The following is a 17,837-nucleotide window of genomic DNA, read 5'->3' as shown; positions in this document are numbered from 1 at the left end:
ACTCAACCGGGCAACCTTTACAGTCATAATCTGACTCGCTCTCCAACTCTGAAGACTCCCAGCAGGCTTTTCCATCCAGAGAACAATTTATACCAACTTAATACCTGCCAGTCAAATGCATTTCCCTTTAGGAGCGAGTAGGAAGCACCAGCTGCCAGACAGACCGGTGATTATTAATTAAATCTGTCAAAGTTAAGAGCTTTATTCAGACTTTATGTCTATCATTTCATTACAAACACATTTGTCAGAGGAATGGGGATCTATATAGGACATTCAATGACAATGGACTGCGTCTGCAACCTGATGAAATCCACCCCTCCATTTATGAATGAGATTTGTGTAGAACGCGAGTGACACTGCTCTCTCTCCACAGACACTGAATAAAATAATTACACTCCATTGAAGAAATAACCTGTTTCTCAAGTGTAAGATGAGATGAACACCACTCAGGTTGTTTCCTAACAGCTGGCTGGAGCGACATATTTAAAGAGCAGACAGGAGAGTGGTGTAACCCTGTCCTCCTAGAGTAATTAAGTGCATTTCCCATTTACTGCTTGTTTCTAGGCAAAGTGGTGCCAGTCTTAGTATCGTAACTTAGAAGCTATGAAAAGTCATGGGAAGATTAAAAACTTATCACACATGAAAACACCCAGATCAAAATTATTATATGATTATATAACTTTATAGTTTTTGCTTTGAGGATTGCAAAAAGTTTTGTTTGCACGTACTCTAGGTACAACGTTCACAGACTTTGTACTCACTGCCGCTGCACTGATATAACAATCAACTGTAGCGCGCTATAAAGTCTGGACCTCCCGGATTTAACTAGAGAGCAAGAAGTCATTGTAACTAAGGCTAGGGTGCAAATTGGCTTCTTGGTGTAAAAATACATTTCCCTTTACACGGATTATCAATGGTCTGTTGTACTGCTAAAAAAACGTGGCATTAATATATATTTTATATCAAGTTACACATGATATGTTGAATGTCTACAAGGTATGGCACATATAACAGATTTATTTGCCATCAAATGGGCATATTTTTGTAAATGTCAGCCAGTTGTTCCCCTGCAGACATGGAGTGGCACACTGCCTTAGAAAAACTGTATTTTTGTTACTATAATCGTTATCCTGCAAACGATCAGTGCATTTGTCTCTCGGGTGCAATACCTCTCATCTTGCTCATGTTTAAAGAGCGAGCAGCTCATGGATCAAATGTTATTGCTGGAGCCTTCCCATGGTGACAGAATGACCCAGACATCTATTAGCACAAGTAAAGGTTTTATCCTCTAAGAGGCTCATGAGGGGACAAAAAGACATTTTCAATGCAGGCTGTAGCTTTACCTATGGGAGCCATGAAGCATAAAAGGAAAGAGAGAAAACGTAGAAAGACAGAAGTCTCAGAGGTTGATCAGAAAGGTGGCTCTGATTATGGCGATGTGATGAGAACGAGGCAGGTCATCTATCAGCTGCTTACACTCCTGTGCATGTCTACCTACTCTGTCAATCTCCACCTTCAAATACAGCTCACCTCACTGTCATCTTCTTGTCTACAAGTGTGCTCCCTTTTCTCTGTGATGGACCCAGGCTGTACATCTTCTATTCAAATTTTTCTCATTTGTATGTGCTTTGCTCACCTTTGATATATTGCTGGACCGGCTTGCTGAAGGACCCAGAGGCTTTTCATTCTGTAAAAGATAGAACGACAGCTCCAGTAAGTGAAAAACATTCAGAAACACAAAAATGCCATCCAGTCCATGCATGCACTCTGCATACTAAAATCAGACAACAAAGTGAAAAGCTGCCTGACAGAAATATGTGAAATGATAGCATTATCATGGTAATGTTAGCATTAGCAATATTTACACTGCTCACTGGGTTAGCTTAGTATGCTAACCTTTGACAATTTGTACTAAGCACGTCGTTCAGCATAAAACCTGAAGGTATCCGAATATTGTTAACTAAAAAGTTTTCAAAGGATACATAGGGCTGAAATGCTAAGTCCATCATTACTGCTTCCATAGGAATTAAGAGGGTATGTAGCAGCTAGGTGCTGCTAACTAACTGCATGTGATAATCAGTTCTGAATTCCTCCAAAAGTGCAGAAGTTCAGAAGTTTCCTAGTGAACATTCCAGCAAATTCTCCCAATTGTCAGACTACACAGCATTAAGAGAAATCGCAAAAATCCCAAAGAGCAAAATGTTAAATGTTATGTTCATGACAGTACAATAAGAAAAAAAATCAAAGTATAACTTGTTTGGAAGGTTTTGCATGTTTAAAGCCTCTTCTCTCTAAAAAGAACATAGCAGCATGGTGTAGGTTTGCAAAACTGCACCTGAACAAACCACAAGATTTCTGGAACAATGTCCTTTGGACAAAAACCAAAACCAAAGTAGAAATATTTAGGCGTAATGCACAGCACCATGACCAAAGACATCATAGCAACATGTTGAATGTGACCTGGGGACTGGAAGGCCCCTGGGTCACCATGAACTTCTCTATAAACCAAACTATTCTAGAGTCAAATGTGAGGCCATCTGTCCGGCAGCTAAACTTGGGTCAAACAGGAAAGCAGCAGCAAATCTACTACAGCACGACTGAAAAATAAAAGAAGCAGTGCTGCACAGATCCAGTAAGTCCAGATCTCAACCTCATTAAAATATTGTGGTGGGACCTTAAGAGAGCTCTAAAGAGAGAGAGCTGTACCTGCAAATCTTAAGGAGCTGAACCAACATGGAACAGAACAGTGAGCCAGAAGCCAGAAGATTATTGTTATTATTATTATTGGTAAAGGTGGTTGCACAGGCCACTGAATCATGGGGTGTACTTGTTTTTTCAGATGACTACATAAAGAAAATTTTCAAAAAGCTCTGTAACATGACTGTTGTTCAATCTGGGTGAACGCAGCAGACCAACAGAACAACACTACCGTTTCTACAGGCATGCTGCTGCTAGGGCGTCTTGAAAATAACCCCCCCCCCCAAATGTATGATAAAATAAATGAAAAAACTCAAATACGGAAGGCTCAAATAGGCCCGATTCTTGGTCCTTCTCAGTGTAATGCACTACATTTCTTAGTATCTCAAGGGCCTGCAAGCATGTGCTGTTTGGCATTTTAAGTTGGTAAATCTAGTTTCTCTGGCACAAGACAAAAGGAGGACAAGCCGATTGTATAACGCACCCATCCAAACTCCAAATCAAATTCAGTCACAATATTTGTATCATTACCCAGCGAGCAAAAACAGGCAAATATTTCCAGCGTTCAGCATAGTCAAGTTTTATAATGATCCTCGAGTCGCACTAAGTGTTCTCGGCTTGCATCAGAGACCGAGACAAACAGCCGCTGGGGCGCTGTGCTGCATTCAGTGCTGTTATTAAGGCTGGGCATGGTTCCTTAATGAGTAATCAATCATAGTTACATAACATCCAAGTTCACACCAGGTCTGACAGGGCTGTGTATGAGTTGGACACAAACAAATCTTTGCAAAGAGAAACCAGCTCTGTGGGGAGAGTTTTTCAAATTTATGAAGACATGAAAGTACGGCCCGATTAAACTGTTGAGGCGTAAAAATTGGCTATATTAGCCCCCGCTGAATTCTGCCTCCTCTTCCTGCACGCTGTAGACCACACATTGTGCGCTCAGAGACCCTTAAACAAGCCGATCCCCAGTGGTGATTAGTGCAACGTGACCAAAATGTAATGTGTCAATGAGTTAATTAGATAAACTGTTAACTCTTAACTCTCCTGCACTTATAGAACACATTTTAAAATGTGTTGCTTTACAGATGACTTCAGAGAGCTTTTCTCATTAATCTATTTATAGGATTCGGATTCGCTCAAAGACACTTCGGCATGTGGAGACAACATGAATCAAACCACCATATCTGCGGTTAGCTGACAATCCACTCACTCTCCTGTGAGTACCAATCATCCCTGACATTTAATACTGCTTTATTCACCTTCTTACCAAGTATGTTTTGTGCTTATGTTTGCTTAAGTGAAAAAATTTCTACTTGTTTCAAGTCGATTTTCTTCTCAGTAGCACTCTTGTTCAATTCTTTAAGAGTTTGTTTTAAGAACAAAAGTTAAGTTTGGAGGATTTTCTTTGAGAGAGAGGGAGATCCAAAGAAAAAAAAAGCCAGAAAGTAATCACATCAAATAATTTACAACAACCACTTTCTTGCTGTTTAAGGCATTAAACAGCAAGGTAGCATCAGTCAGGGGACCCTTAAAATTAGAGTGACAAGAGAAAAGCGCTACACCTAAAATTTAATTTTTACTATTCATTTGGTGGATTTTTCTCCCACTAATTTAACCTCATAGGACCTGGCGTCCACATATGTGGACATCACATTTTGGGTTATTTAGACTAAAATACTCAATTTTGCTCTACATGGGCCTGATATCCACTTACGAGGACATTATACTGCTACTGTTCTATCAACATTTTAAACGAATGTCTTCATATGTAGCTCTCATTTTTCTTAAAAACAAAAATAAGGTAAAAAATTATTTGTTTTTACATTCATCGGGCCCCAATCAGCCCAAATATCAAAGAGAAATTAAAAATGCATGCTGTGGAAGAGTTCGGGTCTTAGGAGGTTAAAGAACATGGTGTATTTTTGAGTGTATTTAGGCCCCAGGGCCTTTTGGGAGTGCCTTCCCATTTTCCTACACACAGAAAAGCAGTATTTGTTTTTGGAGATATAAACACTGGGAACTTTTATTTTGCTAATAAGTATCAGCAGCCGAAGTGTTATCTCCACCATTTTTTGCCAAAACAAGCCTACACCCACACCGCACCACTAACAGACTCTACAATATGTTACAGTTTCTAATTACTTAAGTGCTTGACGTGTCCTAGCTGTGACTAGTTGCCATAGTGACTGAGGACCGTTGTATGTCCCGAGTCTCAATCACTTGCTGCATCTCCCCGCCTCCTTATATTTCCGTTCATGTAAACATAAGATAAAACACGAAGGATACTTGCAACACACCCACCACCTAACGCAGACCTTCCTTTCCTTCTCCCGTATTTTCCATGTTTATGTGGCAACTTGGATATCGTTTCTTAGCTAAAACTATGTGATTAAAATCTCTTAACTAGTAGAGTTTGGACAATGCACTCATATGCAGGTGTAAAAATTCCTGACCTTTAAAGTATTGTCCTACTGTCTTGTGGTCTTTTGTGGAGCAAAGTGCTGCAGCAGCAGTGAACGCAACTGAAGAGGAGGCAGCGTTGACATCTCGTGTCATTGTTTGTTGACTCAAGCGTCAAAGTTGCGGTGATTATCTCCAATCTCAAAATGCTTTTATCTCAAGTTTAAATGGGAACTCCTCCAGTATGATGCACTTCCTGTTTTATATTGCCACATAACTTGAAGCACTTGACACACAACAAAAAGTGCAGCGATTACATGAAAACATGGTGAAAAATGAAAAAACATCTAATTACAAAAATGTACTTTTGCAGATCTAAATGCATGAAGAACCAAGATGGTCTCTTGCTGTGCTAGTGGATTAAGGTGAAGCAGTTCCTCCCCATTTCCATGTCATTACTTCTTCAGTGCATTCAACACAATGGCACAAAATGGCAAATACAGCTCTCAATGGGCGCAATTTGTTCAGCAAATCAATTGTCAAATAGTCGAGGAGCATAAAAATTCATTTTTTCCTTCCAGGAGATGACAGCGAGGGATAAAGGGAACAGCAGACTAAAAGAACAAATTGATGATCCTTGCCCTTAATCCTTCCTTCTTGGTTAAAAAAAAGCAGGAGAAAGCGATAACAAGAGCACATCCCCAGACTGAGGGGTTCTGGAAATAACAAGGCCACAAATGGACTCATGGCTTTTATAGACAGCAGTGATTAGAGCAGACAAGCTGAATACAGATGACAAAAGAAGAGACGGGAAATACATCTTCATTTGTCGTCTCGTTTAAGCACAGGTTACAGTTGAAACCCCGCACTGCCTAACTGTCTTTCCTACAGTACAAGGTCTGCGAGTCACCTTCACTGCCACGTCTGTAGACTATAAAGGGTCTGCTTCTCTAAGCTCATGCATAATTCTGATAAAGGAGAGCTCAGGTTTCACAGTCCACTGTGCCTGTCCTTCTCCACCTCCTCTGTGGGTCTGTTAGCAGCTCCAGTCTTTGATAACACAACTTTCATACTGGACTCTGAAGACTCTGGCTTGTAATAGAAGAAGCTTAAGAGAGTACAGAGGAGGAGAGGTCATATTCGGGGGGATCACTGTGTTTTTCAAGGGTCTGTTCTTAGCCCACAGAGAGAAGGGCTCAGCTCACTTTTATGGAAGAATCTCAAGATGATAAGACTTGTGAATTTAACCCAGACTCTCTCCAAGTTCCTTTCATCACCAGAAGCCATTTGAACTTGTCAAAGATTGTTTCTTTGTTCAGTTTTCCACCAATAAAAAAAAAAAAAAAAAAAAAAATCACTCATCAACAATTTGTTTAGATCATCATTATATACCTCTATTTTTTAGTAGGGCAAACAAACGTAATATGAAACATTTAGCCTCGTTAATCACATTACAGGTTTTGAAACTGAAATTGCGATCTATACTTAAAACCTAGAAATGAACCAAATTGTCGATTAGAAACATCAGCAACAACTTGCAGCCAGTTTTTACAAAAGTCAGTTTTTGAGAGCCTGCAGCTAACTCATTTTCAAGCATCTATCCCAGTTTTTCCAAATTCAAGATGATGCCTTTTAATGTCTTGTTTAACCCAAACTTTCATTACTGATGCACAACCAGAGAGTAATTAAATGTGGATGGAATAAATGTAAAAAGCTTTGAATCGTGTGCTGTTGGAGGACGGATAGTGGTAAGAGCAAAACTGTCCAAACAGCCCTCCAGTAAATGTCTGATTTTCTACTGAAATGCTGTTTTAGAGAAGTTAATCTTGCTAACAGCTGCTTCCGTCCGCTTTCCGCATCATTTCTCGCCATTGTCGCACCAGAATAAAGATAGGTCTTGTGTTTGAGGTCAACAGCTTCTCAGAATACTAACCTGAGACTTACAGTCAGCAGGACTGTTTAAAGCACCATCTGCTCTTTGCCTGAACCAGCAGCTGCATCAGTCTCAGTATCGACATGAAGCAGGGTTTAACACACGAGGTCACCAGTGAGAGCTGCTTGTCAAGTTTGCCATCCCACACTTTTGCACATTTTAAAATACTTCGAAAATAAATAAATAAAAGAAGGTACTTTTTTAAGTGCTGAAAAAATGCTGCTTCTTTTATTTAGGATGATTAACACTTTTTCACTGCAAATCAATGTGAAAGTACAATTCACTCTTCTCAGTCTGTGTGTATTATTTGTTGTTGCCCTCTCAAACGTTTGACTTCACCCACTTAAGATTCTTTCAACGGTTCACAGAGGACATGCCTGGACATGCTGCATCTCTGATCCATGGAAAGCACGATAGTAATGACGGCTCACGTTTGGCAAAGGCACTAGAATTTATTTTACGTCTTTCTTCAGAAAAAGGAAACACTGGTGTTGCTTACTCACAGTAAGTCATTCAACTTCTATTATCAGAGCAAAATAAACCGTTCATCATCATTACCAGCAACATCTCCTGCCTGGAATAGTTTAATCATTTCCAGCTTTCAACGCTTTCAACTTCCTTAGAGACAAAAACAGAACAACAAAGACGACTATAATGACAAATGATCAGGTTCAACAACAGAATCACAATGGGGGGTTTTCAGGGAGGGGGGAATAAACACCTTCATTAGGGTGTCAGTTGAAGGATAATTGGGAAGAGTAAAAATGGATGTGGGGCATTTTAATAGTCACCTTGAGAAATGGGCCCAGTCAAAAAAAACCCACCTTTGTTCAAAAATGACTTGTAAATACAAAACATCTCAAACAAAGAAGGGTTAGCTCTCTCTGCCCTGTGCAAATAAAGCAGCTTTCTTTTTGCCAACGTAACAATAAAGAGTTGTAGTACCTCTTTATCATCTCCTGCTACAAATTGCTGACATTGTAACAAGATGAGGGGGGAGGAGGAGGAAAAGACATAAAAAGTAAGAAGCAGAGGAGGCAAATGAATGATTGCTATCAGACAGTGGTAATAAGGTGACTGTCGAAGGAATTAAATCAGCAAAATTAATGGACAGATGTACGTGTGTGTGTGCATGTGTGGCGTTTTTTTTCTTCCTCTCTCGTTCATTCTCTGTAAATTCATTACAACTCTACACGACCTCTGCAGGCTGCTGAACTCTTCGATTCAATAGAAGATGTATCATTCGTTAATCACCACAGCTGAATGACCCACAACTCAGCTACGCCTCTGAAAGCTTAAACAACCACAGCGCTGCAAGCCATAGCTTTGACTTTTCCCTGTGCATGCTGTGTGTTCCCCCCTCTGCAGCAAACAAACAATACCTACAACCAACTGGAAACCTATTGATTTGCCCCAAACTGCAGTTACTTTAAAGCCCATTTGAGTCTGTCTCCAAAAGCTAAATCCCAATTTGTCTTTTTGTTAGTACCATTGTCTCCATGCTACATCATAACAGGTCTCACTGGTAATAGGACTACTGCTAATCTTGTAGACCTTCCCTCTCACCCTTGCTGGGATGCTTCTGTCACAAATAACCCCTGACACTCATTTCGACCCACTCCACCCTGACTGCACTTTCTTCTTCACCTGTCCGCTGCTTTGGATGGCTGACCCCAGGTATTTAAACTCATCTGCTTTCACTACCTCTACTCACTGTTACACCTGTCTCCCTCTCATTCATGCACCTGTTTTCTGTCTTGCTTCTACCGACTTTCGTTCCTCTTCTCTCCAGACTCTCTTCCACCTGCTCCCTACTCTCACTATAGATCACAACGTCATCTGCAAACATCATAATCCACAGAGAGTCATGGCTGACCTCATCTGTCAACTTGTCCACCATCACTCCAAACAGGAAGCGGCTCTGATGTAATCCCACCCCTCCCTCAGACCCTTCCACCTGTCACTTCTCCTGCACAGCCCTCACACACATCCACTCCAGACTTCCTCATAAAGTGACACGGTTCCTCTCTTGGCTCTCCTATCAAACACTTTCGTTAATTCCACAAAGACACAGTGACCTTTTTTATACTTCTCCATCAGCACTCTACAGCCTTCAGAGAGTTCCATTAGTACAAAAAGGTGCATGAATATAAATTCCTTTAAAGTAATTCAACACATGGCAGAACATACTCCATTCAGAATCCAATCCATTACAATGTTGCCTTCCTACAACCACATTATTTGACCAGTTCAATACTGTAAATAATCCTTAAAGTCTTTAATCTCAAGGGTCAAAATCTGAAATGGTGTATTTGTTTGTGTTTTAGCAGATAAACCCTGGTGGGTGTTATGGATTTAAGAAGGCAAAAAAAGAAGAAGCATAAACAGACGAAATTAAATAAAAGCTGTGTGCATGCACACTTACATTACCCACACAATTCACACAAAATGTGTTACTATTCAATTTTCACATTTAAGTCTTCTGTACGTTGCATACTTGCAGAGAAGGCTGAAAACATGACCAGGCTGTTAAAGCTCCTGCAGCGTACACCCACACATGTACTCTGATCACCCAGAACAACTGAAAACAGCACTTTATATTTCATCTGCAGAAAAAACCCTAATTTTACACATTTACTGCACTAGAATTCCGAATCTTAAATTTTTATCATGGAAAGTTGTGCTTCCATGACACTTTCATGGACTTTCAGGTTTGTTTGCTGTTCTTGTTACAGTTTTCACTTTGCCTTTAACAATGTGATATCCCATTGCTGATTATAATTATCTTTTAAAATACAATTATTGACATAATGATAATATTACATATTAGCACGACAGCACTTTGGGATACAGCCGCTCTACCTTCTTTCATTCCTACTTTGAGTGTGCATTTGAGTGTGCACACACACAAACAAAACCCCGACACAATAAAGTTAAACATCAACATGAGTGACAGTAATATTATATGTTATTTTTATATATTTTTTGTACTACTTGTAGCATTTTTTGTGTTCTGGTTTTAAGCAAAACAGGATTCAATCACATGAACATCTGCATCGTAGGTTCCTCCTTCAATGAAGACTAAGGTTTAAAAAATAGGTTATGAAAGTGACTTCTGAGGAAGTAAAGTTTTGCAGACTAAAGGCACAAATGCACACACGCGCACACGCATGTACACACATGAGCACACACACACAGTTTTTAGTTGAATCATGGTGGTGCTTTCTTCTTTTGTTTTTGAACGCACAAGCTGCAGACAAAAAGGCACAAGATCTTCTTTCCGAACGCAAATAATAAAACGAGATCACATAAAAATCACATAAATCAAATGCCATCAATGTCAAAGATTCCATTATCAAGACACTCGTAGCCTGGAAGTACAGCTGGGGCGCACAAGTGTGCGCACAGGACAGACTGGAGATAAAGGGATATCCGAGTAAACACCGCTCTCATTCGCTCCTCTGTTGTTGAGATTGTAGTCACACGTCATCACAATATCAAGTATCCACAAGAAAGAGTGCCATCGAGGGAGGAAGCTGGCTTTCATATGGTTTCCTGTCCTGTCAGAGTCCAGTGGCCACTTAAAAGGGAAATACAGGCTGACTCTGAGGGGGCAGCTGTGCAGGAGAGCAGAACCAGATGAGCGAACACAACTATGCGCAGTACCAACCATTAATGGAGAGCTCGGCTGACCACAGAAGTTCCAGCAAACCTACAATAACTGTGTCCAGGAGGGGGAAAGAGGCATGATATACAAAGGAGGTCATGCACTTTAGAAAAATAGGTGGCAAATTGAACAAATTACAGATTTTTAGGTGCAGCTTTCTCCAAGATCTATCCTTAAATTGGATGCTGCAGTCTTTTCTGTAGAGAGGAGGAAATGATTAATCAAATGGCAGCCCTAAAGTGTCGTTGCTCAGCATCAGTGTGTGTCTCTATGCACTCGTGTAGGCGTTTAAAAAAAACAAAACACTGTGGAGACGTCATGAGAAGGAGACAAACCCCCCACTCCACAGACTGTATCTGTGCATTAATCGACAGCTTTCACGCCTCTGTGTGCGTTATGTCTGAGCTCTCATCAGACGTACGTGAGCTTGTGGTTTTCCCTTCTTCCGCCTCTTTTGTTCTGTCTGTCCCCCACCTTCTTTCATCTTAAGCATAATTATATCAATATGTCCAAGCATGAGAGACAGTGACCATCACATGCAATGCAGTACTGCATGGACGGTGGCCTATTCTATAGTCAATATAAAATTCACCAACAATGAAGCACCACAAGTTGGTTCTATAGTAGCTGCATGACAAAGTGAAAGCGATGTATGACCCGGGCCCGACTGCTCTGCGAAAGCATCAAAAGGTCCAAAGATACGGTGAAATATTTTTGTCACTCTACATGAAAGCCACATTTCCTCATTAGCTGCACTTGGGCGTGCACTCTCCTACATGACACAAGTCATTATTTATAACTTGCGTGAAAAAGTCAAGCTACAGATAATTAGTTCAGCGGAGTGCCTCCTAACTAGCTGCATTATTAGTGTTTGAACCCTTGGTCCCCTTGTGATAAAATCATTACACTGGCAGGCTCACAGAGACAAGCAGGAGAGGAAGGAGAGAAATGCTGACCGTGAGTCATCACATCAGTGAACTTTCAGTTTCAAAAGGGAACTCGCAGACTCTATTACTGGCACTCAGTTTAAAAAAAAAACAACAAACAACAACCAAAAACCGGAAAGAGAGGCCAACATGAAGTTCAAACACGTCTTTTCTTTATAGCTGGCAGCATTTAGCAGCTGCTCAGAGAAGCTTTAGCACCCCCTTTTTTTTGGGAAAATCTTTTAGTATGTAGCGTGAAGAGTAACAATGGCATAAACGCGCAGCTCTCAGTTCTGCCGAATATTAAAACCGCACTTGTGGGTTTTCAAAAAGGAGACTTTTTTAAGGGGAAACAAGAAGCAGAAGTGGAAAAGAAAGCAGCAAACACAGGTCCTGGTGCAAAATACTTCGCAAAATAAATTGTCAAAAGAGCACTGGGAAGGTACCCTGAAACTCCTGCAGCCTGTGCATCACTATCCTCTCCTTTCTCGGCCTCATCACCTTCTTGGCTCCTCTTCCTGATTTCTCCCTTCATCTCCCCTCTAGAGCAGGTTTTAAGCCCTGCCATGACATGTGACTGCACTAATCTCCCCATCACCCCCGTTACCAGCTGGCGATTTGACACAAAGCTTTGCGATTTGGTGCATCAGTCGATGATGTGATATGCCAAGCCACTGACTAACAGGGAAAATACATATTTAGATGTCAGACTTCTCTGCCGCTGAGACCTTGTGCGTTTATCTGGAGCAACTGTGTTTAACTATTAGCAAACACTCACAACAGCACAGGCTATTTTTTGCACTTACAGTTAAATGACAGAGCACATGACCAAAGACAGGGCTTAGTTTACAGTGTCCTGTACTTTGGCCGCCTGTTATCAAACACGATGACAGCACTCAAACTGAAAACAGTTTGAGGGAAGTTATATACAGTATGTCTGCGCACCCCTACTCATCCTGAACAAAAGGTCACCGGTACAAGAGAATGTGGGTCAACCGTTCACGCAGAGGAGATGGCGGAGGCTCCCCTATAAAGACAAAAAAAAACCCAAAACAAAAAGATGCATGTGGGTACATGCACCGAATACAAACGTGCAAACAGGATCCCTCAGCGAGAGAGAACAAAGTAAACAAAAGACACAAAAGGAGGGCAAAACAAATGTAATGTACTCTCTCACACACACACAGCCATAACAACCACCATCACAGTGATAGATGGCTGTCTCTGTTCATTTTAGTCTTCATTCCTTTCTCTGACACATACGCATGCACGTAAAGAGACACATTCCTGGCAACTCTTTCATCACTCGGCGACTGCAGTGGAAAGAAGGCCTCAGCATAGCAAGCAGTGATATGGAGACCACAGTGAGCCTCACTTCCTGTTTATTATCACGATCTTTTCTCTGAATGAAGCCTCATACAGGATCATTTACTGTATAGACGTACACACGATGAAAGCAACGTTTCTGACAGGATCTATCTGCATTCGTCCCCGAGCGGGAGCAGCAGCAGTGTAAATAAACAAGAACAACAATGACATCAGTACAACTCACAAACAAAAGCAACACAAATACACACGGCAGCAACATCACCAAGAGGAAGAATCTGTACCTGAATCTTCATCTTCCAACAGGAATTCATGTCTGGATCCTGGAGTCACCTCACCCTTAGTCACACACACATAAGCTCATCCACCCACACACACACACGCGCGCACACACACTCACCCTCTCACACTGACAATGGCCGTTCAGGGAGGTTGCATGCCCCCTCTATAAATCCCTGAGGTGAGCTGAGACCGAGAGAGAGAGACACCGAGAAGGAGAGACAGCCGAGCCAATGCGGAAGTAACAATGTCAGCCGTCGCCGTGGCGACTGGAGCTACCTCAGCAGAGTGCAGAAACAAAGACAGACACAGGAAAAGATAGAGAGAGAGACGTCAGAGGGAGGGAGAATAAGTGGCTGCCCTACATTTCTTTAAACAGACACACACACAAGCACACACATGCATATACAAACACAGAGGCTGAGCTGCTACCGACGCTGCTGCTGCTGCTGGCTTGTCCAGGCTTGCTCGCCCTCTCCCTCTCCCACACACACAAACACACACACAGAGTCAATCTGATACTGTAATCCCATTGGCTGAGCCACTTCCTCCAGCTGATCTTGATGAGCAACGGGGGGAGGGGCAAATGTTGTTCAATCATTCAAGAGAGGGAGGGTGGTGCCCTTTAAATAGACTCCCTCTGCTCGGTACACTGAGCTTAACCTAAAAGCACCTCCCTCTAACCCTACTTAAGCTTGTCCTACACCAACACACACACACACACACACACACACACACATACACATACACACATACAGAGCCTCCTCCTTCTCAGTCCATTACTGTTTTAAGACAAAGAGTTAGCCACCAAACCTGTTTTAAGCCACTGTCACTGTCCACCAATCCGAGAGGGCCTTACTGCCGTCTCTCCACCAATCCCCGGCTGGCAGCAAGGGATGCAAGGTGGAGCAGAAATGACAGAGGGTAATTTATTACACACATCCTCACAGCTACATTCAAGGACAAAGCTACAGTATAGCAGAATCACCCAAATAAATACTAGGACAAAGGGGATGAAACATAATAATAAACACACCTATTAAACCTTAAATACAGCCACGACTGACAACAGAACTGGTAGTTGTGGTGGTGGTGTTGGGGGGGGTGCAAGCAATTGAAGCATGCAAACATCCCGTGTCTGCCACCAGCAGATCACATCCTGCATGTACAGCAAAAAGTCCCACAGGGCCCATAAAATTTGACTGTGGGTCACTCTGGAGTATAAATCCCTGCTTCATATAACATTAACTTAACCTGCCTTAACAGTCTCACCTTCCCTCAGGGGATCAATATTGATTAAAGTGTTGCTAAATCGACCTTTTCTGGACTTGTACCTTGCAGGCTCAACAACCTCAGAGCCCACTTAATGAGAATGAATGATTTTAAAGCTGCGTTATAAGTTATCTGCTGTGTACAGAGACATGTAGATAATGTATTATTTGACTTGTCTTATAGCTTTTGTTGAGCTCTATCGTTCAACTCATTTATTATTCTAAAACTATGTTGTAACAAAGTACAAATACTTCATTACTGTACTTAGAATTTTCAGGTATATGTAACGTTTTAACACAAATGTCTATACTTTCCATTCCTCACATTTTCAAAACAGGCTCGTTACTTTAGGTTTAATGCATTTGAGTGTAGTTCTGGTTTTCCAGCACTACACGCTTCGAACATCAAACCAATTATAGTCTAAATGGAGGAAAGAATAACATTCAAAAAATGATCTTACGGGTGTATTCATCACTGGTGCTTGAAAGTTTCCAGTTTTCTGTTTTCTGGAAACTTGAAACTTAAATGTCGTCTTTAAAGCCTTTTGGTTTCACTTCTGTTCTTTAAACATTGATGAGCCACTTCAACCAGTCTTAGGGTTCCGCCACCTGCTGAATCCCACTTTAATGATTAAACAGTTTTTTAAATAAAAATAAAAAAATGAAAATTTTGCCCATGTAATAGTTTTTAATACATTAATGTAAGGTTCAGTTAGCGCTGCACAAAGCTATAAGAAAGGTCCTTTTCTCAGTCACCACGGATGACGCACTAGACTTATTGTACTATGTAAAGAAAGGCCAGGTCCTTTGGATTGCATAACAAGCTAAGCGGCACTTTACCTTATTTGAGTAACACTGCTTAAACAGCTTTGGCGTCGCAATAGTCTTAGAGCAGAGTTGCTGGTCCCACTCATGAACTTTGCCCAGTCAACGCAACAGAGATTTTAACAACTGAACAACAACAGCCACATCGCAGCCATGCATCACACTTTGAGTGGAAAATAAATTTACTCAAGAATAGATCAGTTTACCTTAACTTTAATAATTTGCTTCTACCGTCATTAATATTAATTTTAGATATTAGACATTAGAATAATTACACTTCTTAATCCTCTACAGGGATTAGCAGGTTAAGACGTTTTTGAACACTCTGAGATTTGAATATTAAACAAGAAATAAAATACAATTAGTAATAAAATATAATTTTCTATGTATTCCTTAGTTATTTGTTTACTTGTTTATGCCCTCTGTGGCATTCAAAAAACAAAAAACTAGCGTTACCAACAGCACCCTCTGGTGGACAAAATATGCAACAACATTGATAACATAGGTAAAGGGTGTTTCTTCTATCTCTTCTTTACTGTTTAAATTTTCATTTATCTTTCATTATAAATGCCAATACATATACATATAATATAATTTATCTAATAACAGCCCACCGATAAATTAGTCAGGCTCTAGTCAATAATAAAAGACTAAATAAACAGTAAATAAATTACTATGTAGTATTGCTAGATATTCTGAAAGTTAAACTTTCTGAGAAGTGATTTTCAGTATATTATTAACATCTATTATTCTTCTGAAAGTAGGACTTTTACTTAAATCTGTAAGCAGTACTTACTAAGTTTAACTTCCTCTATAACTGCTGATGTTTTCTTGAGGTCTGCTGACACAGATTTCCGAGACAAAAAGACAAATACTCCGTATCCCTCAGGTTTACAATAAATAATGATTCCACATCATGTGGCACCTATTAGATCATTTTCTTGTGAAATACCACGAGGCCAAAAATTGTACAAAATAATGCAACTATAGTCAAAATAATGAGGAAAACTATGTGATGTGGTTTAAACGCGTATATCAAATGAGCATTCCCACTTTACCAAATCTTTTAAGTTTTCCACTGAAAGTGAGATTTGATCATGCCACATTCTCTCGAGTACATCAAAGCAGAATAAAAAGTACAAACCAGCAAAACAGGAGCAAGCACAAACCACCGCAGTCTCTAAACGAACACTACAAAATTGGATTTCCCCAAGTGAGGAGGTTTGTATAATGAACTCCTGAATCCATTCAGCGGGGCACAGTTTCTAAAGGTAAAGACGATGCATCGAATTTTCAGCACATTATCACAATGTCGCCAGTCTTGTCACTCCAGCAACGGTAATCTTTGCAAGTTTCACGACAAGCTCATATTATTTAATCTTGGAGGGGGAAAAAAAGCAAGACAAAGATGAAAAGATCAGAAAGCCAATACAAGAACCATCAGCTGTCAGATGATGCAAGTGCAGCTTTCTCTGGTCAGTCAGCCAGCAGCTCTACGCATTAACATAACATGATGAGGTGAAGATCTCTCAGCACAGGTGTCAATAAATATCGATCGCAAATTGCTGATAATTACACTTTAATAGCAGTTCAGGGCATTCGACCCCACTGTTGCGCTCCACAACGTCGTTTACCTCTATATCACCAAAGCCTCTTCAAATGTGATTGGTCAATAGAATTTATGGTAGAAACAACTGCATCAAAAACCCTTTTACAGAGGCTACAGGTTGGATGGAGAGGGCATACAAAAGTGAGAGACACAAGGCAAATATTCGAGAGTTGGATGAGGGGGTGAAGTTTAAGGGAAAATGTGAAGGGACGGAGAGAGACGGAAAGCGGAAAGAGAACTTTTGACAGGCTGATTTCTACAGAGGGAGAAACATGTCAGATATCCCGCTGGGTGTGAAATTGAGCTGTAATAGCCTTTTCACTTCATATTCAAATACAGTCATGCATACTGATAACTACAACTCTACAGCTTGTATGTCTGCAGCATCAATCAAATCTACCTCAAATTAAGAGAACGGGACGAGCGGAAGAGAGGGGGGAAGAAAACGAGAGGTCCGTAAGGAAAGTCTCTTTAGAACTTCAGTTTTTTGGGGTTTTTTGGGGGTTTTTTTTAATATTCTGTAAAACGTTGAATAACCGCAGTGGGATCCCTTGCTACTTATCTGGTGTAACCATATGCAATTCTTTGATCTGGGGCTTTGCTTTTCATTTACATATCTCGGTATAATGCAGCAGAGGGTTGTTTCTGCGCATGGTGTATTCATGGGACAATCTCCAGATTCGAATACACAAGCCCAAACATTAAGTGGGCCGTCACCAGCGGCAGCACAGCCAGAGCACAAAGCCATCAATTCACCATCCCAAAAATAACAAGAGGCTGACAGTAGCAGTTTCATTGATTTGCAGCTCTCCCCACTACCCACTGTCCTCTTGCCCCCCTATCTTGTCATCTTTTCAATTTTGTCACCCAATGGCGCACATCTATCCCGACGTGTGAACGC

The 17,837-nt window shown here is 40.8% G+C and overlaps 1 protein-coding gene across 5 annotated transcripts in view; it reads right to left on the bottom strand.

Annotated features, from left to right (window-relative positions):
- Window positions 1-17,837, bottom strand: part of marchf8 (membrane-associated ring finger (C3HC4) 8) — a 91,761-nt gene that overhangs the window by 24,329 nt on the left and 49,595 nt on the right. For 4 of the 5 annotated variants that reach the window (XM_080288201.1, XM_026190772.2, XM_080288203.1 and 1 more), the window contains exon 3: window positions 1,637-1,687. In XM_080288201.1, coding sequence (XP_080144327.1) covers window positions 1,637-1,687 — 51 coding nt within the window. Of the gene's footprint in view, window positions 1-1,636; window positions 1,688-13,236; window positions 13,830-17,837 lie in introns of those variants that run through there. The other variant, XM_080288204.1, reaches the window with a different exon arrangement.

This window comes from Astatotilapia calliptera, chromosome 13 (genome assembly GCF_964374335.1).
Source record: "Astatotilapia calliptera chromosome 13, fAstCal68.1, whole genome shotgun sequence".
In the NCBI taxonomy this organism is placed as follows: Eukaryota; Metazoa; Chordata; class Actinopteri; order Cichliformes; family Cichlidae; genus Astatotilapia; species Astatotilapia calliptera.
The sequence above is the reverse complement of the archived record's forward strand: the minus strand, read 5'-3'. Positions and strand labels throughout refer to the sequence as shown.